The following is a 22,392-nucleotide window of genomic DNA, read 5'->3' as shown; positions in this document are numbered from 1 at the left end:
TTTGGTGTTGTCCCTGTGTGAGACCCAACCCCCTCCCCTACTGGGCCCCTCCCCTTTCACAGACAGGGGGGTCCATAGTGCTGACGTTGCCGGGGGCGGCAGGGTTTGATTGACGGCTGCCCGGCCGGGCTTCGGGCTTACCAGCAGGATGGTGAAGTTCTCCAGGACGCTGTTCATCATGTACTTCTCGGGAAGGTGCTTGAGCTTGTGGATGAAGTTGATCATGTACTCGCACATGGGCGACCGGCTTATCCTGTACACGAAGCGCCCGTTCTCAAACCGCGCGTACTCCGTCTGAGAGAGAGAGAGAGAGAGAGATGGAGGGAGGGAGGTAGAGAGAGAGAGAGAGTGAGAGAGAAGTAGGGAGGGAGGGAGGGAGAGAGAGAATGTTTTTTGATCGCTCTTAACATTCTACAGTTGGACTGCAGGGTGCATGGCTAACTGTAAGCACAGACAACACAGTCCCTGTGCATTAAGCTCACACATTAATGAGTGAGGAGCAGAGGCCTGTTAACTGAGATCACTGGAGGTGCTGCTCTCTACGTTGCAGGGGAACATAATCCAACAGCTGTTTAACAATTTGCAAGTTCATTCTTAAAAAACAAAAAAGTTAATCAATGTCATGTTAGCATTTAGCCATGAGTCAAATACCTTAGCATCACAGAGCAGAGAAACTATTGACATTTACCCATGAGCCAAATACCTAAGGTTGCGCCACAGAGCACAGAAACTATTAACAGGCTCAGTGTTACAGTAGCAGGAGTAGCTTAAGGCATCGGAATGCCCTAACGCAGAGTGTGACGTAGGCACTCACCTCCACCTTCTCCACCACCTGCTTGCCAAAGGAGCAGACCTTCGTGGAGCAGGTGATGGTCATGTTCTCCGAGCTCTCGTACTGGCTGGTCACGCCATAGAAGGCCCCTGTGTCGTCCTGTATATTGCAGTTCAGGTCGGCCTGGGGACGCCAAAACACACAGACCTTAGGGGTACCCCAAAACACAAACAATTCAGGGAACCCCAAAATACATGGCTTAGGAGCCTCATGATGGGAGGGCTCTTCAGGTTTCTACCAGATACAATCCTGTGAAATCCATGCTTCTCAAGTACACTGAAATTCAGAGGTGTCCTTCATGGCAGCGTTCAGCTTTGATTAAAGGCTTATGTTCTGGCCGCACGAGGCAAGAGTGCCCCCTGCTGCTTCATCCGCCACTCTTGTATTTTCCCATCAAGAAAGATATGGTGGGTTCCTGACCTTGGTACGCTTACAGTACAATGCTACCCCTGTCCCTTACCTGCAGCGTTATGAAGAAGAGGACTGATCTACTCCGCTTAAACATTTTTCCAGTTAATTCCCCCAGAAGTGACTCATCCCATATCCATGCGGGTTGTTCCGCTCGGCACTCAGTGGCAAAGAGTCCACCGCCATTAGCAGAACACAGCCACGCGCCAGCCCCGTACCACAGAGAGAAAATCTGCAGGCAGAGCCGGCGACAGTCTGCCGGGAGGGGGCGGATCGGATAACGAGGAGCGGCTCCTAACAGGCCGACAGCGACCGTTTGGACCGCGGGGAACAGCCAATCCCCTCCTCCTCCTCCTCCTCCTCCTCAGCCGCTCTGACCCGTCGTTAGAGCTGGCCGGCGACACTGCCCATTATTTCACCGCAGGGCTCGTGAAGAGCTGGAGCGGGCTCGCCCTGGCCGAGAGGCTGGCTTAGCGGACCGCTGCTCCGCGTCGTGCTGCATTAGGGAACGCGCGCGTCCTGGTTAAACGGCTTTCAGCTGCGCGGAGGGGTCGGAGCGGTCCTTTGAAATATTAAACAGAATTAGCAGGCGGTTTTGAGCCTGCATCGCGCTGCTACACTGCCGTACAAACTGCCTGGATTTCACGCACTCGTCTCTTTAGATCTTTAAAGAAATTAACGCAGTTCATTTGCCTTACAATGGCTTCACATCAATAAATATTAATTGAATTCACCCCCCATACAATCCTGAGATTAGACGTAAATATTAATGATGTTCAAACCTGAGATCACTGCTTTGTCATTGGAATTGCTGTTCTTATTCAGGCACTTGCATTCACTCCACCTTATTCTTAGACTCTGCTATTTAATAATTACCAGAGGTCCCTTTCACCAGATATCCAGACAATGCCTGGTCTTACCAAAAGCTCATATGATTCATTCTCTCATGTGATGTCATTTCGCAGAGCTGCAGTGAATCACAGATCCACATCCAATTTTGAAACATTAATGCTGCAACGTACACAATTACAGCCTCCACCAGCAGAGGGAAGCAGGCACTCCCTCTTTCCCACAATCCCCTGCATCTTTCATACAGCAGGCAGGTGTTCAAACAAAGCTTCTGCAATGTCTGCACTACACTGCCCAAAGAGAAAGAGACACACAATCAGACAGACATACACATACTCACACACTCGCACACTCCCAAACACCCACACGCTCGCACACTTACGCACGCAAGCTCCCCCACACACACACACACACACACACACACACACACTTGCACACACGCACACACACTTGCGCACACGCACACACTTGCGCACACACACCACACATGCACACACACACACAGCAGGGTCCCTGGCCATGACACTCACCCAGAACTTGAGGAGGAAGAAGGAGTTCTGTGACCCTTTGCCAAACAGTTCTTTTAGGCCCCCCTTCTTCTCGGGGAATTTGTCGTAAATCTGACGGATGTCCACAGACTCCAGCAGGGCATCGTTGTAGGAGTGATTCGTCTGTCCGATGTGCACAAAGAGATGCTTGTTGTACTGGAGGAGGAGAGGAAACGGCTTTAGAAATCAAACTCCACACCACTCACTCAGCCTGTCTCATTCAGGACTTCTTCTGTATGGGAACGGAGTTCTTTATAGTGATTCCAATCCCAGATATCGATCAAAAACAATGTAGCATGTTACGCAAGTTAAAAACACAGCCATAACTTACGTGTGATTATTCCAACGGCCATACAGCCATTGTAGATTCCCTTTATTTTGGCCTCAAAGACCATTTAAAAAGGACTACAAGAGGTGGTCTTTGTTCAAGCGAAACTGAACTGTGCTCGGTGTACATATCGCCTTAACCGTCAGGACCCATACGTGTGTGTGCTGCACCTCTGAAGTCTCACTGCTCAAATTCGAAAGTCTTTCGAAACAAGTTCTTTCTTGGGTGGCAGAGAGATGTCAGGAAAGTGCCTGTGAAGAGCTCCGGACGGCCCTTAAGAACGCCGAGCGGAGCGGAATTCACAAGGCGCTGTGACGTCGGCCCTTTAGTTCAGCAGCAGCAGCCGAGCCGGCAGGACGCCGTCTCGAGCGCCCCGGCCCCCCGACGCAAGACGGATGGCCGCTGTCACGCAACGTCAGCGCAGAAAATGAAATTGACTCAGGAATGCGGGCCGGCCGTGACGGATCGCCCGTGTCCAAAAAGCTAACGAGGAGCGATGCGAAGCCGCTGGTCAGAAAAGCAGCTCGACGCCGCCCGCGCGCGAGGCTCCGTTCTGTGTGCCCATGAACGCCTCGCTGCTGTGCTGCAGCCGTTCTTACACCCTCACATAATGAAACCGCGCTTTGGGCGTTTGCGGGGGTAATGAATATCACAGGCGAACGCAGTTTTTAAGCTGTGGGAAAGACACACAGGGGTGGTACACACTGTTTGTGCATGACGTGACCCCGCCCCCCCCCCCTTTACACAAACAGAGACCTTATCCCTCATCTCTGAAACAAGAACTAACAACTTATTTATGAGACACTTCCAGCCCTGGAGTAGGAACCCCAGCAGAGCTGCCCAGGGCCACATTCACCGCACATATGCTGGCTGGGGAGGTCACTGGAGGTCATGTGCTCGGGGTCACAGGTCACTGGGTCAGAGGACAGATTAGGGTTTTCCCACTAGGCAAGCATAACTTTTGTTTCCACCATGCATTTTCTTTTCTTTACAAGATTCAGAGTTAGCTGTTAGGTACAGTGCTCAAGGAATCCAGTTCCCATTGTTAGACAAATGTGCACTCACTTAGTACAGGTCACATAGCCAGTGCACTGAGTCCCGGTTACACTGTTAGACAGATGTGCACTCACTGAGTACAGGTCACATAGCCAGTACACTGAGTCCCGGTTACACTGTTAGACAGATGTGCACTCACTTAGTACAGGTCACATAGCCAGTACACTGAGTCCCGGTCACACTGTTAGACAGATGTGCACTTACTGAGTCCGGGTTACACTGTCAGAGAGATGTGTACTCACTTAGTACAGGTCACATAGCCAGTACACTGAGTCCCGGTTACACTGTTAGACAGATGTGCATACTAGTACGGTCATAGCAGTGCACTGAGTCCCGGTCACACTGTTAGACAGATGTGCACTTACTGAGTCCCGGTTACACTGTTAGACAGATGTGTATTTACTGAGTCCGGGTCACACTGTGATACAGATGTGTACTTACTGAGTCCGGGTTACACTGTCAGATGGATGTGTACTTACTGAGTCAGGGTCATGCTGCTGCTCCAGGAAGGCGGAGAACTCCACCAGCCGCAGTTTGGATGTCCCAATGGAGCGGCCCTGCCAGGCTGGGGCGGTAGGCGTCTGAGCTGTGGGGGACTCGTACCCTGGGGGGCCCCAAAACACACTGTCAGCTTTCTACTCAAACCATACAGGCAGGAATGTGTAAACGGTTCACAAATAAAGGACTGAAGCCAAACTCTTGCCTGCAATGGATGTTGTGACTGTTGGCTGGATCTGGTAGGCTTGCTGGGCAAAGGGCTTAATGCTAAAAAGGAAGGGGAAAGAGCATTAAACCAGCACAAGGGTTGGATTGGGGGGTGGGGGGGTGGGGGAGGGGTCTTCTGCCCCAGGGCCCGCTGACCTAGGGGCCCACTGGAAGGGCGGAGTTGCACTGTATTTCTTTTCCAAATATATAGGGCCTTGCAAAAACACAAAACAATGGGCTCAGTCACAAAATAGCCTAACAGACCAATTTCATGTTTGTAAACAAAAGAGCGCGTTCACACAACCCTGGGGCAGAAAGTGTATCATATTGGTAGAACATCACAATGCGGAAGACTTGATCATAAACAATTCAACATAAGTGCATCTAATTGTGTTTCTTGTTCTTTTATTTTACTTTCATAAATAAAATAGTGTTAGTAGTCTTACTGTAACTTTTTTGTTGTGAGCTAGCCGATCTACCTTTCACGTTATGAGTGCAAGCTATCTACTGTAAAACAGTCAATGTTTCATAAGTACCAAACTGATCATTTTTAACATTAGTCCAACTCAATAAAAACATTTGGACAGAAAGGACACAAGGCATTAAAAAAAGATGGACCAGCTTACAATGAAAATTCCGTCTGTTTGACAATATATAACTTCATTATTTTCTTAATGGTGACATTTGGCTAGGCTAGGAGTCTACACAGGCTACTACCCTAAGCTACTTAACTGCAGTGTCTGGTGGTACTGACCAAACCCTACATATCCAACAACTAACAATGACAACAAAGTGTGTGGGGAATGAATGTGGGGTAAGTACAGAACAGCAGAGGCCCCGGTCTCACTAACATGCCCCGCCTCCCCCACCTCCCCAGCCTCCAGGCAGACTGCAGTACTCACTCTTGTGATGATCCTGGCTGGCCTGCTGTTATCATGCCCTGCCAAATCTACGGAACATAGAAATCAATGGTTAATAAAGACACGCAACTTAACGCAACCCACAACCTGCCAACACGCATGCACACACGGTTTCTGAGAGAGCACACGACATCTTAAACATCATGTCATCTATAAACATTCAAGGGCACTGACTTAAGCAGGGGCTTCCTGAAGGCTAGCACAGGCGGCTGGGCTGAGCGGGCCGATGGCGGCACGCCGGCGGCGGGCATCTTACCCCAGCGGCTCCGGGGAAGGCGGGCCGCGGGAGGCCCGGCAGGCCCAGCTTGTTGTGGATGGCGGTGGCGGAGACGATCTGAGCCGAGGACATGGAGGCCATGCTCTGGAGCGCTTTGTCCTTCACGGTCTGGTCCTTCAACAGTGTTCAGAAAGGCCAGGGCGCTCAGAAAGGCAGCAAACAAACACGCAGGCGCACACGCAAAGAAAGCCCATCCACAAACGCCCAGCCAGCAAGCACAATTACGGCCAGGAACACCGACCGCCATTAGTGCGTCAGTGCTGTGAAAAGGAATGTCTGACTGAGTGTTCCCAACTGAATAGCTGCATATAGACAGTGGGGACCAGACCAGCTGAAATGCACTCAAAAACAAGCCAACAGGTGGAACACATTCCCCTTACTCTTACACAGTATAGTCTGGAGGATATGGGGAAGAAAAATGAATGCTACTATTGTCCGTTTGGCTTCCACTGCAATCTGTTCTTTGACTTGACATATCTTCCCAGTGTGCATTAACACTCAGGGCCTGTGTGTGATTCACAAAAAAACATTTTTTTTTCTTCCCTAGTATTAAGTCCCCTTATTCAACTGCCGCCAGACTTCCCACAGAGAAAACATTAGAGAGCAGAGACATCAAAGCCATTGTGTGTGTTTGGGGAGGGGGGGGTGGGGTGGCTTTGCTGTACACTCATGGGCTAATGGTAAAAATTTAATAGTTTATTAATATTACAATGTCACACATTTTATAAATGCAACACCATCTTTAGGGGAAAACAACACACCACATGTAAAGAGGGCAACTGCTAGGCCAGGGGTCTGCAACAACAGACCTGGAGAGCTGCAGGATCTGCTGATTTTTGTTTTCACTGTAAAATAAGCAACCAGTGCACACCCAAGAAACCAGGTGATGCGAGTTAAATGTGTAATCCGTTTTAAGTGATCAAATAAATGCTAAATTACCAACAAAAAAAAACGAAACAAACAAAAACAACGTAGACCATGCGACCCTCCAGGACCAGGGTTGCAGACCCTTGCGTGAGGACGTCCCAGTAAAGGCAGGACTGGACAGGTGTTCACATGAGCAGTTGCTGGGTGAGACGTGGTGGGGTGCGGAGAGCATGCTGGCAAGAGCGTGACACTGAGCTAGGGGAGCGCTGAGCTGGCTGGTTTAGGAGTGGCTAGGTACTGAGCGAAGGGCACAAGTACTGCACACCTACAGCCAGAGAGCACTGCAATTAAAGATCTGTAGACCAACGGCCTGAGAGCACTAGACATAAGGTTCTGCACACCTACAGCCCTAGAAATCTACAGTTAAGGTTCTGCATACCTATAGCCAGAGAGCACTACTGTTAAGGTACGGAAAATCTACAGCCAGAGCACAACAGTTAAGGTTCTGTGCACACAGACAGCCAGAGAGCACTACAGCAAAGGATCCGCACACCTACAGGTGAGCTTAAGCAAAGCTGCAGAGTGGGAGAGCAAAGACTCGTACTTACCATGCTGGTGACCTGAAGGCAAACAAACAAGAGTTGTTGCAATGTTACAGCCCTTACGCTTGTGAGACCACACACGCTACAGTCAAAATGGGTCTGAGGCCACGTTTCACAAGGCCGTCTGTGTCCTCGTAAACCGCCCTATTGCTACAGAGCGCCCACACCGACTGCACAGCGCAGGTACCTGCAGGCAGGGCTCCCTGTGCACAAACTCAAGGGGCATGTTCGGCCATTCAAAACTGCCGCTCCCCATCACTAATGATGTTAGCATAGAGTGGATGGGTATCCTCGTGCGTAGCGTTACACAACCGCATGACAATAACATCGCCTGGATTTAACACTGAAGATACATTTTTCCGCCCTAATTTCGGTCACTTCAGAAAGCCATGACAGCTTATTGAATGTTCGAGATGCGTAGTGTTCAGGTTCTTTCAGTTTGCTTGACTGACCAAACTGACAGAATTTCCTTTACCAAGATGTCTTGGGAGTTGAGACAACTTGTAGCGTGCGCAGACGCACTGACTACAGTCTGCAAGGGGCAGAGGAGGGGAGGGGAGGGGAGGCGGGCGACATTTTTACTAACGCAGCCCGACATGCCGGCGGCGCACTCTGTGTCGCTCAGAAACGCGGGATTGCTCTATCCGCCGGGCCTCTCCGACAGACAGCCTCGGGTTTGAGTGCAGCCGCGGCGCGGACCCATAATGAGTCATTTCGCTGCGCACTACAGCACGCGGGGAGAGAGGGAGAGGGAGAGAGGGCCTCGGAGGCTGCGGAGAAGCCCGCAGCTCCAGCTCCACTCCATCTCTCATCTCTAATTGGCTTTGGATGAGAGCAGACAGAAACACACGGGGGGGGCTGTTTTTCCTCCGGCTCGTGACGGTGTCCCCGGATGACCGGGCACTCGCGGCCGACCTGCGCGCGCTCTAATGAGGGGCCATTAATTCAGCGCGGCACGCTGGGAAATTTGTAAAAAAAAAAAAAGTGTGCCGATCAAAATGGCTTGGCTGTGCAAGGCGAGCGATGAACTAAAAACCTGCAGAAAGCCAGACTGCTGCACACCAGTAACAGCGAGGGAACACACAGCTGTCTGTTTGCAGGGCAATATTTTCCAAAAAAAATCTGAACAGCAATTCTCCTGAAGTGTGCACTAATTTTCTGAATGCACTTTTTCTGAGCTGACGTAGCAACACACACATTTCCAAGAATATTTTTTAACTGCATTGTGAATTACCCAAAACCACATAACATGTAGCTAATAATTATACATGCAGTTAACACAAAATACAATTTACATTGATAATAGGGAAATATCTGCACTGTCCTTCTTTGGATTTTCAACAGCTCTTGTTGAGATGACACATTTTCCAACCCAACACAGCAAAAACGTATCAAAATGTATGGTGTGTTAATTTGTGGACAGTACTTCTTAAAGATCTCACTCATTTGCACGTCTTAAATTCTAAATTCTGTTCTCTTAGTAACAAATTGCTCAGTACAGAGGTTTAATTTATTCCCTCAGAATTTCCTGCGGTTTTAAAAAGACCAAAGATCCATATTCATGTTTATTCATGTTACACATGGCAATGTACACCCTCATTAAAGGTATTATTCCAACTGACTGCTTATCATTAAATAAATATACCTCTGATTCAGTTCATTATGTTTACAATTTGAAGTTAGCATCGTCTTACATTCTATAGCAGGAACACACGTTTGTTTTCCGATAATGAATTTAAAAAAAGGACGGCAAGGGAGTTTATTTTCTACTGACTCACTTGCATCATGACTTCACTTGAGAATTGCAATGACAATATTTCCACTCCAGTACATAAAGTTCATGATCCCACATGATAGCTACATAAACACATGATAAACAAGTACGCTGTGGGATCATTTGATTTAATATATTTAAATTGACATTTTATTGCATAATTACCACTTTTTTTCCAATACATATTTGTTAGGTTACACACTGGATATAAATAACACCTTCAAGCAAACTGCAATATACAAGTCATGTGATTAATATCATTAATATTCTGAAACCTTGTGTGTGAGACCAGGTGCTTTCTTTTTTCTTTTTTAAACTATTTTTCAGTGTGATGCAGCACGAAGGAAGCAAGTGACAGCCAGTAATTTGCCCGAGAAATAAGAAGCAAGCAGAGAACAGGATGGAGAAATAGCATTAGAGTAATAGCCTCATGTCATTCTCCGGGCTAAGACTCCCCACACAATGTCCGAGGAATATCACTAGAGTGGAAGCAGAGTGCGGAAGAGGTTGAGGAAGTGTGCCATTCGCTCGCAGCCTGAAGCGGCAGCCCCTTCACAGCACAGCCAGTAAGCGCCGCCTCTGATTGGAAGATGTGTGCCATTGACCTTTCTGCTCCCAGCCACTCATCAACAGCCAGTGTGCCCTGCCAGCATGCGGCCCACAGTCCCACTCTCTGGGTCCACAAAGCTCATAGTGACCGTCTGTTTCACAACATCAGGCTGACATTAGCGGAGGGAAAGCAAGCTAACGAATAACAACCAAGCACCATTTGTTTTGAGCATTACTGTGTGTGTGTGCAGTTATACTGAATGTGAGTGTGTGTATATGTGTATATATATACATACACACACACACACACTTGTTCTTTAAAAATTCTATCATATTGGACAAATGCTGTCATTTTTATCTGTAATGATGCATACAATGTATACAAAAGTTAAATACAAAAACTCTGAAAGAAAACAATGTTATCTCAGTAAAAGATAACATTGCTCTCCGGAGGATATAGCATAACAAATCCATATTACCATTTTAAACTTATTTTAAACAGCATGTGTCCTCTCTAAATCTTTTCTAATAGCACTCGGCCAACATTAACAGCTTTTAATATAAACAGCAGATCAAAGTACCTATGTGCTTCATCTTCTGCTCAAAGCAAATGCACTTATTTGTCAATGAAAGGCAAGAAACACAAAATGGGCAAAAAAAATCCCATACAAAGGCTGGGAGAGGGACAAATGAATGTGGGGTTAGGAGGGGTGGGAAGGGGGGATGCAGGGGGTTTTATTAGGAAAGCTACAAAGGCTGTCACCAGCACAGAATGTGGGTTAAAGAAAGTGCAGCAGCAGGCTTTCCTCCCGTCGCCAGGGGAAGCAGGAAGTGAAATGCATGGCAACCATAGGCCCAGAAGCAGAAAAGCGCATACCTTTAGCTTGGAATGAAACTCACGAGATTTCCTTCTGGCAAGAACCTGAATGTGACTAGACACCTGCGGGGTAGGGGGAGGGAGGAAGACAAAGGAACAGCCTGTAACCATGACGATGAAAAGCCCCCCTGCGACTGGGCAGAGCCAAACCTACCTTGATAGCAGCTTGAATTTCTCGAACTTTCTTTCTTGCTAAGACCTGCATGTGACTAGACACCTCCATTTTTCAAAATTTGAGAAAGAAGAAGGAGGAAACAAAAAAACAAGAAACCCAAAATGTAAAAAGAATAACATCTATTTTGTTAAGAACACTTTAGGGAATCGGCCATCTTTCCAATCAGCACAGATAATTGAAGCTTCTCAGCCAAGCAACCAAGCTTTAAGCAACCAAAGCATCGTCCTGTTCCTCATCAGTTAGCCCAGTTAAGTGAGAACATTAGAAAGGATGTGGGCTCTTTACCTCTGCAACTGAGCTCAGCTGAGAGAATTCTGGCATTCAAATATACACAAGGTGTTCAGAAAGCTGAACACACTGGCCTCAGTACACATCGACCTCAATGTAAAGATGATGCGCAGGCTGCATTGTGGCACATATGCACAGGCTGAACAGTGGGATATATATACATGGACTGCATTGTGGGATATATGCACATGGTGAATTGTGGAATATATGTACAGGGTCTATTGTGGGATATATGCACATGGTACATTGTGGGATATATGTACAGGGTCCATTGTGGGATATATGCACATGGTGCATTGTGGGATATATGTACAGGCTGTATTGTGGGATATAGGCACATGGTGCGTTGTGGGATATATGTACAGGCTCTATTGTGGGATATATGCACATGGTACATTGTGGGATATATGTACAGGCTGCATTGTTGGATATATGCACATGGTGCATTGTGGGATATATGTACAGGCTGTATTGTGGGATATAGGCACATGGTGCGTTGTGGGATATATGTACAGGCTCTATTGTGGGATATATGCACATTGGTGGCATTTGAGATATATGTACAGGCTCTATTGTGGGATATATGCACATGGTGCATTGTGGGATATATGTACAGGCTGCATTGTTGGATATATGCACATGGTGCATTGTGGGATATATGTACAGGCTGTATTGTGGGATATATGCACATGGTGCATTTTGTGATATATGTACAGGCTCTATTGTGGGATATATGTACAGGCTGTATTGTGGGATATATGCACATGGTGCATTGTGAGATATATGTACAGGCTCTATTGTGGGATATATGCACATGGTGCATTGTGGGATATATGTACAGGCTCTATTGTGGGATATATGCACAGGCTGTATTGTGGGATATATGTACAGGCTCTATTGTGGGATATATGCACATGTTTTGTGATATATGTACAGGCTGTATTGTGGGATATATGTACAGGCTGTATTGTGGGATATATTCACGTGGTGCATTGTGAGATATATGTACAGGGTCTATTGTGGGATATATGCACATGGTGCATTGTGAGATATATGTACAGGCTCTATTGTGGGATATATGTACAGGCTCTATTGTGGGATATATGTACAGGCTGTATTGTGGGATATATGTACAGGCTCTATTGTGGGATATATGTACAGGCTGTATTGTGGGATATATGTACAGGCTGTATTGTGGGATATATTCACGTGGTGCATTGTGAGATATATGTACAGGCTCTATTGTGGGATATATGCACAGGCTGTATTGTGGGATATATGTACAGGCTGTATTGTGGGATATATGTACAGGCTGTATTGTGGGATATATTCACGTGGTGCATTGTGAGATATATGTACAGGCTCTATTGTGGGATATATGCACAGGCTGCATTGTGGGCTATAGGTACACAGGGAAGTGTGCTAATAATAATATGGAGGAGGGAAAGAGTGAAGTGGGACTCGTTGTGGTTCGGGAATAATAGCAGCTCATTTACACCCCTCTCACTCTGCCAGTTTTAATCAGGCCAATGGCAGCTCGCACTGGGGCAGACGGATGTCGGAGAGCGACGTGTTAACAAAACGATGAGCTCGTTATGTAGTGTTATTCCCTCATCATGTGAAGACTTGAAAAATTCCAGACCTCATGGGGTGGGTGTGTTTGTAGGTGTAGGGGCATATTATTCTTAGTGATTATAAATTCTCTTTACAGCTCTAAAGTCTTTAACTGCATGGCACTAGCTCATAAGAAAGTGTGTTGCGAATACTTAATTCTAATTTATTTCATATGCTTTGATATGTAATTCAAACCATAAAGGAAAAATATCCTTCGTTTTCTAACAGCCTTCAACAGGTGTCCATCATAAATTAATAATTCGCTGAAGGTTCAAAGATATAATGCACACATGAATTTTAAACATGCATTAATAGATGCAACATAACAGTTGGCTTTACTGGTGATTATAGCAGGTAAGTTATATTGGAGTTATTCCTAGGGAAACACAAACTAACCTTATGCCCCCCACAAATCAGACTGAACAATCAATGGATCAATGGTACATGGTACTCATATCATGTGACCTTTCCATAGTTAGCTGATTGGTCAAGACACCTGATGCTCTTGATGTGTGTAAACATTTGCCCTATCATGGCCTTCCAGATGATTAGCGGTCAATATAATGACTGCATTATGTGCTCCTTCTAAGCCACACAAAGCTACTTTTACAACCTAAAAGCATAGGCAAATAATTTGATTTGTGTACTTGGTAAATGCAGTGTTGTTTGCAGGTCAGAGCTTTAAGTCTGAATATTTGTACATTGAAAATGGCACTGATAAAAATATTTAAGGTTTAAAGTATTTAATTGTAATTTTAAGGTGTGTGTGTGTGTGTGTGTGCGTGTGTGTGTGTGCGTGTGTGCGTGTGTGTGCACGTGTGTGCGGGTGTGTGTGTGTGTGTGTGTGTGTGTGTGTGTGTGCACGTGTGTGCGGGTGTGTGTGTGTGTGTGTGTGCACGTGTGTGTGTGTGTGTGTGTGTGTGTGTGTGTGTGTGTGCGTGTGTGCGTGTGTGTGTGCGGGTGTGTGTGTGTGTGTGTGTACACGTGTTTGCGGGTGTGTGTGTGTGTGTGTGTGTGTGCGTGTGTGTGTGTGTGTGTGTGTGTGCATGTGTGTGTACACGTGTGTGCGGGTGGAAGCTCAGCTGCAGCCCCAGTGTGCATCGGTGTGTTCTCATGCAGCACATGCAGAGCTATGAGCAGGCTGATCCTAACCCTGCTAATGCCTGTGTGTGTGTGTGTGTGTGTGTGTGCGCCTGTATGTCTGTGTGCGTATGTGTGTAGGTATACTGTGCGTGCGTGCGTGCACAGGAGTATGTGGGGGTGCATGTGTCTGTGTGCGCGTGTGCTTGTGTTTGTGTTTGTAGGTATACGTGCATGCGTGTGCCGATGCGTGTGTGTGGATATGTATGCGCACGTGCGCATGTCTGCGCGTGTGCCTGCAGCAGCATGCTCAGAACAGCCCAAATGCACCAGGGCATGCAGCCATCACAGCGCGCTCTCTTACCTGCTTGCGCGTCCTTGTTTTTCCCGTGCGTAGTTTGATGTACCTGGCTATCAACTCATTCCGACCTATCAAAAGGAAAACAGAGAAGCATCGCATTTTAATTAAATAAAAACACGACGTGTTAAGAATCGTCATTTCAAAGCATGAAGAGCTGTCCACTTAGAAGGGATCGAGTGTGTGTGTGTTCAGTAGATACACCATATCCCATCAGATCTGTTTCATATCAAATGTATTAACATTTTATGCTTTACCAAATCTTTGCATTCACAGTAAAAAAAAATCCCCATATCCGGCCTTTTAAAACAAATATAATTTAATCACAGCTTCCCACACTTTGCCGCCATAAAAGTACACCACGGCTTGCTCTCTTTGGGAAATGAACGGAGACAGGTGTAATTTAATAGCGGCACTGTACTCATTAAGTCATAATTAATCTGCAGCTCTGCAGCGATTTCCCATTAAGGGCATAAACATTCTCAAGACCCCTGCTCTCCTCAAATTACGGCACAAAATGGCTCCTGCTTCGCCTTTTCACACGTTAATAACGCACCGCCGACAGAACGCCGCTGCGCAGACTATAGGTAAGGAAACGCCGCCAAACGTCGGCACCAGCTGTAGGACGTTTCCATCTGCTGAGCTCTGAGTGAGCCAATAACCGCAACAGACAATTATTGCATAGTAGAAGAGTAATAAAAATGAACTTGATAAATAGCATTTCTCGCAGATATCTTGGGTTGTTCGTTCAGAGCGTGTAAAATGATCGTTGAGCTATTCACAAAACCGTGTGTTTCTTTAGGCTGGGAGTTCAGGGGTGAGTTGGTAAAGGAAGCCTGGCCTTTTCTGTCTTCACAGGGAGCGTTCCGCTAAGGGCCATATTGACTGCCGATCACGTGACCCTCCCCGGCCAATCGCAAAACATCTGGGCATGTTCAATGGCGGCCGGTCTCCCAGCGTGCCGGCACTGTAATCTCTCCCAGATGAGTCCGGGGGCCTCGCTGTTTCCAACCATTCGCACACTGTGTGTACACACAACACCACAATAAGCGCATTCACGCGGACGCGCCACTGGTGGATGAAAGCCCGCAGACGGCCAGCTGTAGGCACGCTCGCTGCTGGGTAATTCATTCTTTTCAGCGGCCTGAAAAAAAAAAAAAAAACACTCAGCAGGGCTCGGCGGGCCAGCTGCCTTCCCCTCTACGCCGGGCAAAACAACATTCTGGAAATGAAGCGGGACACCGGCTAAGACCCGAAAACAAAATCCCCCCCCCGCCACCTCGGACAGCCCACCCCCCTCCGCTGTTTGTGAGAGGGCCCACTTTTGACTCGCATAAAGTGATCAGCGTGAGTTTTATTTCAGGGGAAATTCCGGCACTTCCAAAGTCCTTATTACAGCATCTGCCTAAAAAGGGAAGCTGGGAAACGGCACACTGTTCCTCACGCGACTTGTACAAACTTTCTTGGCAATAATCATTCGGTGCTTTAATTTGTTTAGAAAAGCACATTTCATAAGCTTTAACCACATGAAACAGACAAATAAATGCTGTTAATGTTTTTTTTCCCTCCACACCCTTTAAGAAATTCATAAATAGGGAATGGTTTTCAATTTTAAATCACTCTAACCAGGCCTAGTGTAAATCCTGGAAAGGAATTAAATAAAGGAAAAAAAATATTGGCTATGTAATAATATCCCTTTTAATTTCCCTTTAATTTAATAAAATCCTGTTAATCCACTGAAAACAAAGCACAGGGCAGAAATAGTTGTGTTTTTTAATGACTCGGCACGTGTTCAGAGTGGCGTGTTCAGTGAAAGCCAGCACCACACGGTCAGAGAAACACCGCGCCTGCCCACACGCACACTTTAAACAGGCTGGGCCTGTGGCATTATGATGAGGCCCCAGTGCATGCTGGGTAATGGAGGGAGTGAGCAGACCTGTAGTCACTGCCGTGACCTCCTCACCCCGATTTCCACTGCCATCTCTCAGCACTCGCCTCCCGCTGGGTCAGACCTCCCATATAAGGAGTGGCCTATGAGAACGGTTGGGGCCCCTCCCACACAAAGCCCCCCCCTCCCCGTTTCCCGGCAGCGGCACGTGGGCCGGTGACAGAGCTGGACGGGTGAGTCACAGTGCGCAGGGCAATGGTGAGCATGTGCGGTCCGTTTGAAAGGGAGATAAAAAAGGGAGGGGAGGAGGGATGGAGAGCAGGTGGGTGACTGAGTGAATGAGTGAGTCAGTGAGTGAGTGAGTCAGCAAGTTCTCCTGTGGTCACTCAAAACCGCAGGAACAGGATTACATATTTATGACCCCTGGAAACACAGATGCTGCAGACAGGCCAAGAGCAGGGGCTCCCCTGATCCTTAGCGACCCTGAGAGGTCCTGGGGGCGTGCGTCACCCAGAACTGGCCCAAAAGCAGCTCATTGCTAATTCAGTCACTAATACAGTCGGGTGCCCCAAACCTCGTCCCTGTGAAGAAGCCCAAAAATGGCCCCACCCCTCCTCTGTGGTGCCAGATCACCTCCCTCCCCCAAAACAAACAGTCCCTTCCTTTCCCTGTTCTTGAGAGGGGAAGCTCGGGCTTCTGACTGAAGAGGCACAAGGGCACTGCTTGTTCAGTACACAGATCACCAATCCCAAAAATATTCTCCTGGGCCAGTGCTCGTTCTACAGGGAGCAGGTTTGGACCAGCACCCAGAGAGTCTGTGAACAGGATTTGGGTATGGTGAACCCGACTGCCCCGGCCCCCTCCCCCAGCGGTCCTGGGTTTACACAGCTGCTCGGCCCGCCGGCCCCTCCCCTCTCTGGAAAAATCCCGGCTCTTTTACAGCAGTTTCCCTTGGCATAGCCTCGGTGTTCCATTAAGGCTTCACTGAGCAGCCTGAGGTTTAATTAGTGCTACTGGTCAGAGTTTTATTCTCTAATTAGAGATCATTTCCTGCTCCTTTTATTGGTTCTTTCTCAGGGTTCCCCAAACCGCTGCAGTGAGGGATTTTTCAAATGACCATTTTAATAATATTTGAATACAACAGTGCCAGACTCACTATGTTTCTATAAAAAACCATGCCTTATAGGCCCAATCAAAGTCTGAATGTTAGAACAAGCTGCAGTTAAATTATCACTTTTACACCTCAGAGTTTTTTATATTCTGTTCCAGAATGTAAATCTAGTCAAGGTGACGATTTTTTTGCCTTATGAAATCACACCATCAATTTAAGGCAAGCGAGGCAATAACCAAAAAAATAAATAAATAAAACAAATTTACAAAAACCCTTAGGGCCTGCCACTGCACTGACGATGATAGGAACCGTGGGCGGGTCTTAGGTTGCCGGGGCGTGTGAGTGACAGCCGTGTCCGATGGCCACTGACTGCGCTCTCCCATGGGGTCTGATGTGAGCGGGAGCTGATCGATGGCCCCGATGGCCAGTGTGTCCTTAGAACACGAACCCTGCCATGTGACCCGCCCTGACCCCGCCCTGACCTGCGATGACCCCGCCCCGACTTGGGCCGGGCGGTGCAGCCCCCGGTATGCAGAGTAACGGGGTGCAGAGGAGGACCCTTCAAACTTCAATCCGCCGCTCATTATCAGAGGCTCCCGTCTGAGAAGAAAAGAGCCATTGAGCTCCGTGCGTCTGCTACATCATCACTCAAATCATACATAAAAAAAGGCATAAAACTGCAATTAATTCAGCACCCTGAGGCATAATAAATTAGCATCATCTCAAGTGCCATTTTTAATGTTAATATGATTCACTCCAAAAGCCCCACAGGCACACGTGATGAACACTGCTTAGGCTATGGCGCATTAAACGTCTTAACTGCCTTGGTTACATCCTTTGATTGCTAATAACACGACGCTTACCAGCAGTCTTTTTGTCTACTTAAGACCAAATGAAATAAATAACAACCTTCTTCTGTCGAGGCTAATTTCCCACAGCGGCGCTTTCCGTTTTTCCTTTTTGAGCGGGGGAACGACCGCAGGCACATCTGGGTCCGCGGCTCGGGATGATGTCACTGCGGGGCGCGCTGGCAGAGCGGCGATCCGCACACACGCCATTCTCCCTTCATGTGGCCGCACCGCTCGGTGCTTCTCTGCCCTGCGTTTAGCTGGAAATGGCGATTTAAAAGCCATCCTCCCTCCTCCCTCAACACAAACATCCATCATTAATTCTCATTACGCTGAAACGTATGTGTCGTTCATCATAAAGCCACAGATTCAGTTTGGCCCGAGCCTGACTTAATTAAATCTATAAAAGCACAAGACAGAAGTAAAAAGCGAATTCCTTCCCTTGCATTTCACATCCTACAGTTACAGTAATGCAGGCAGTATCATTGTTTGTACACGTGGCTGTCCGATGATTTGTAATGTAATTCTATCTTTGGGAAAAGAGCCTTTGTGGAAACCGGAAAATGACTAAACATTACCGGCAGTCAGCATTCCTTCACTACAAGATCAGCCACAAAACTCACTCAAATGCCTAAGATCAGCCACAAAAGAAGCATAGGATCTGCCACACAGGACTCACTCAAAAGCCTAGGATCAGCAGACAGTACTCACTCAAAGCCTAGGATCAGCCACAAAAAACTCACTCAAAAGCATAGGATCTGCCACACAGGACTCACTCAAATGCCAAGGATCAGCCACAGAGGACTCACTTAAATGCCAAGGATCAGCCACAGAGGACTCACTTAAAAGCCAAGGATCAGCCACAAAGGACTCACTTAAAAGCCTAGAATTAGCCACAGGACTCAGTGAAACACCTACGCGCAGCCACAAGACTCTTCAAGACTCTCAAACTCAGTTGATAACTTGACTTGCAACCACCTTGTTAGTCTATATGGCTTTATTGTGAGTGCGTGTGTATGCGAGTGTGTGTGTGTGTGTGTCTGTGTGCACAATTACAGCAGTTACACAAATACAACAGCCCTAAATCCTTCCATTCCTTTTGCCTTCCCAGAACGCAATGGGGCAGAGCTGTCTCTCCTGCCCTGCATGATTGATGACTCAAGGGTCCCAGGATCACATTTGCATCACAAGCACAAAACCAACAATACACACTTTCATCATGAGGTCCCTGGGTGAGGGGAGGGGGGGCAGGCAGGAAGCCCTCGCCTCCCCCAAAACAACGGTGTCCTGGGAAACGCAGCTTTCCAGGAGGAGAAAACATTCTGTACCGACACAAAGCTGGGGACATGTGGCTTGGAAGCTGTACAGGTGAGCTCATTTTACTATTTCCACCTCTAACAAGATAAAACAAGAACACACTGGATATGTGCTCATAAATAGTTAAACCGTGAAATTAAGAGTTTAAATTTCTCCCAAGACTGCATGAGCGTGTTTCACAAACCACCGCGCAGGCAAAAACTAAAACAGTCTAGTACAGCGTGTTTCCTGTTGGCCTGCAGAACAAAAAAAAAAAAGAAACAAAGAAGAAGAAGAAAAAAAACACGCTTCAACAAAAGGTCACACCCTTTATCCAGATGGCCGTTTGAACAATCGCACTGGAGTAGGAGTCAGGGGCTTAAGCTGATCAGATCTGCAGACCAATTGCAGGTGTTTCCCTGAAAAGGTGTGGCTCGCCCCCCCTCCACCCCCCTCCCCCTACCCCCAGGGGCGATGATTACGCTCAAAGAGACACGGCCGCAGCCCCCTCTGTCCCAGAAATCCTTTTAGAGAGACAGAAGAAAGCATCTGCTGATCCTCACATCGGCCTGCAGCCGGCCAGCTGCCCATTGTGGAGGGCTTAGCTCCCCTGGCTGTGGCCCCCCGCGCTCCCAGGAAGACTTCAAGGCCAAAGTCACAGCCATCTGCTGCGGTCGCGCTCGCATGCTGCAGCGCCATACGAAAGCCCCCGCCCCCCTCGCGCGCCCCACTGCACCCCACCCCACCCCACCCCGATGGATTCTCACGAGCCGCCGGTTCAGCCGAATTTGCCGAGGCCGCGTCCGAAACGCGCCTCGGTCGCGTTGACCTCGGCTCCTGACCCCGCCGCCCTGCCTCCAGGACGGGATATTGCCCAGGCCTACCCGTAAGGGCTGAGGAACGGTCGGCGGTGTGGGTGGTGCCGCGCGGTCCGACCCGCGGTTCCGGTAAGCTGACGGTCGCGGTGGTAATTTCCCGCCGCCGCCCCGCTCTGGGCTCTGAAAGCAGCGGCTCATTGTTGTCTGCGCCCGAGCTCGCGTTGCGTAAGCTCCATTGTTCCTGAGAGCGAAGGGAAATGTAATTGGCAGCTGTGGGACTACGGGAGGCTTTAAACTGCCGCTCTGAAACACAGGCCGCGATGACCTGGCCCTCGCCTGGCAAAAAAAAAAGGCAGCGAGCATTAAAAAGTTTTCTGACTGGAAAAAAAAGCTGTGTGCGCACAGCAGGACGCTCAACACGAGCTGAGCAAGCGTGCGGGCAGAACGCTGACGATCCCTTCACCTGAACGACCGCGCCAGAGAGATCCTGGTTTGCCAAGAAAGTCATTAAAGAAAAGGCTGGTTCAAAGACACAAGCTTAAAGAGGAGTAATTACCCATGTTTCCTCCCAGCTTCGGTGTACATTGACTGAACGGACAGCCTGACAGCTCTGAATTCGGAGAAATTGGAAATCTCACTCACACTGGGGGAGAAAGCGCCCTTAAGTGACTCTTCTTCTCGCCTCCAAGAGAATGCAATACAAACACACTTTCCTTTTGAAGCTGATGTTTGTACAAGCACCTTCTACGGAATGGAAAATTCCACAGCTTAATCATGAAGGCAAAATGACTAAAACAGGCTGTCAGTTCATGGCATATTTTTTAAAAAGTCTTACGTTGTAGAATGGGTCCCAAATGTGATCTCTGAAAATAAAAAGCTCAAGACGTGCAACTGGTATTTGGTTAGATTACTGTGGCCCATTCTAAGGCCTTAAGAGCAAGCTCTTGACTTGGGAGGCTGTTTGAATAGCTTTTATTTTATGAGGTATGACACAGTATGCATTATGACGCATGTCCTCTTCCTTGACATCCATAAATCAGTGTCTTGCTCACAGAACAAATGCAAACGCTTTGACTCACATTTGAATAAAAATGACCGGTGAGTGAACTAGGGCAAATGTTTCATAAAAACACCCTGGGTGGAGCCTGTTAATGAGACTGCTGATCTCCTAATGCCTTTTTATTGACTTCTAAAATGAATGGCTCTTTAAAAAACAGTTTTATCATTCCAAACATGAAAAGAAATCGATATGTTAAACTTTTAACGATGGTACCCGGAAGAGGGATGCTTTTCTAGCTGAATCAAGTGATGTAACGTCTTGAAGAAGCAGATTAATGACTGCTGTATATTCCTGCCAAACAGGCAACCTGAATTACACACATCCCATCAGTTAGTTTTTTAATTGTGTCTAATGCCAGCAGGAGTGGCAGCCCGGTCAGCCTACAGTCGTAGCTGTGGTCAGTCCCTTTCAGAGCAGCCTGTGGTGCACAAGGCCAGTTGGAAGGCCCAGGGCGTTCGGGCGCCTACTCCAACCTCCAGCCCCTGCTGCTCAACAGGTCGAGGCCGGGGAGTGACTGAAAACGGGCAACGGTTCCTTGACTGAATCACCTCAGTCCACAGAAAGACTCAAAAATCTATTTATCAATCCTCTGGAGGATCTACTGTCCATCTGAAATGGAGAACTTAAGAGTGCGGCCTGTAGGCAGTAGATGGGGTAGTCAAATCATGACCGCGCCGTATTTCCTTAAGCCACTGGACTTGTGGTGACGCCCGTTGTGGTAAACTGGTAAATGGACCGCCGATTAGCCAAGGTACCAAAGCGCAATTCAGGATGACCTCTCAGTCCAGCACAGATCAGTTAAATTAGTTTTCATCTCTAGGACACTCTGCATCACAATGGCGAGGGTTGTGAACCGCAACCTGACTGAAGAAAAGTCAACTTACTCCGTGCACCTATGTCTCCCCTATGCTCCTTCTCTTCCTGCTCTTTCACGACCTCTCCCTCTTCACAAGCTAAGGATACAGTTACTTCTTTGTGCATTGCTGGGACATTTTCCTATGCATTGCAAACCTTTAGCATGATAACAGAGGCACATGGGGTCATGTGTCCATTGGTACTTCAGGAAGAGTTTGGCCACTAATGTTCTTGAAAACATTCCCATTGAATATAAATTTGCACAAACCTGTACAACGAGTATTTGTTCTAACATAGCGAAGCAGATGCGGCCTACCTTTATGAGTCTATAATATAAAGTCAACTTGGTTATTCAAGCTTTAATGAAACACTGATCTCTTATAACCTGTTACTTATTCAAGGAAATCCA

General features: G+C 47.6%; 1 protein-coding gene across 6 annotated transcripts in view; it reads right to left on the bottom strand.

Annotated features, from left to right (window-relative positions):
- Nucleotides 1-22,392, bottom strand: part of tead1b (TEA domain family member 1b) — a 54,616-nt gene that overhangs the window by 4,083 nt on the left and 28,141 nt on the right. The window contains exons 4-14 of one of the 6 annotated variants that reach the window (XM_064336853.1): nucleotides 14,114-14,178; nucleotides 10,747-10,809; nucleotides 10,593-10,655; nucleotides 7,399-7,410; nucleotides 5,903-6,037; nucleotides 5,629-5,675; nucleotides 4,725-4,786; nucleotides 4,501-4,625; nucleotides 2,620-2,793; nucleotides 815-955; nucleotides 142-294 (exon numbers count right to left, since the gene is read on the bottom strand). In XM_064336853.1, the coding sequence (XP_064192923.1) occupies nucleotides 142-294; nucleotides 815-955; nucleotides 2,620-2,793; nucleotides 4,501-4,625; nucleotides 4,725-4,786; nucleotides 5,629-5,675; nucleotides 5,903-6,037; nucleotides 7,399-7,410; nucleotides 10,593-10,655; nucleotides 10,747-10,809; nucleotides 14,114-14,178 (1,040 nt within the window). Of the gene's footprint in view, nucleotides 1-141; nucleotides 295-814; nucleotides 956-2,619; nucleotides 2,794-4,500; nucleotides 4,626-4,724; nucleotides 4,787-5,628; nucleotides 5,676-5,902; nucleotides 6,038-7,398; nucleotides 7,411-10,577; nucleotides 10,656-10,746; nucleotides 10,810-14,113; nucleotides 14,179-22,392 lie in introns of all 6 variants that reach the window. The other 5 variants (XM_064336854.1, XM_064336855.1, XM_064336857.1 and 2 more) reach the window with 5 other exon arrangements.

Source organism: Anguilla rostrata, chromosome 5 (genome assembly GCF_018555375.3).
Source record: "Anguilla rostrata isolate EN2019 chromosome 5, ASM1855537v3, whole genome shotgun sequence".
NCBI lineage: Eukaryota > Metazoa > Chordata > Actinopteri > Anguilliformes > Anguillidae > Anguilla > Anguilla rostrata.
This window is presented reverse-complemented; position numbering and strand designations above follow the sequence as displayed.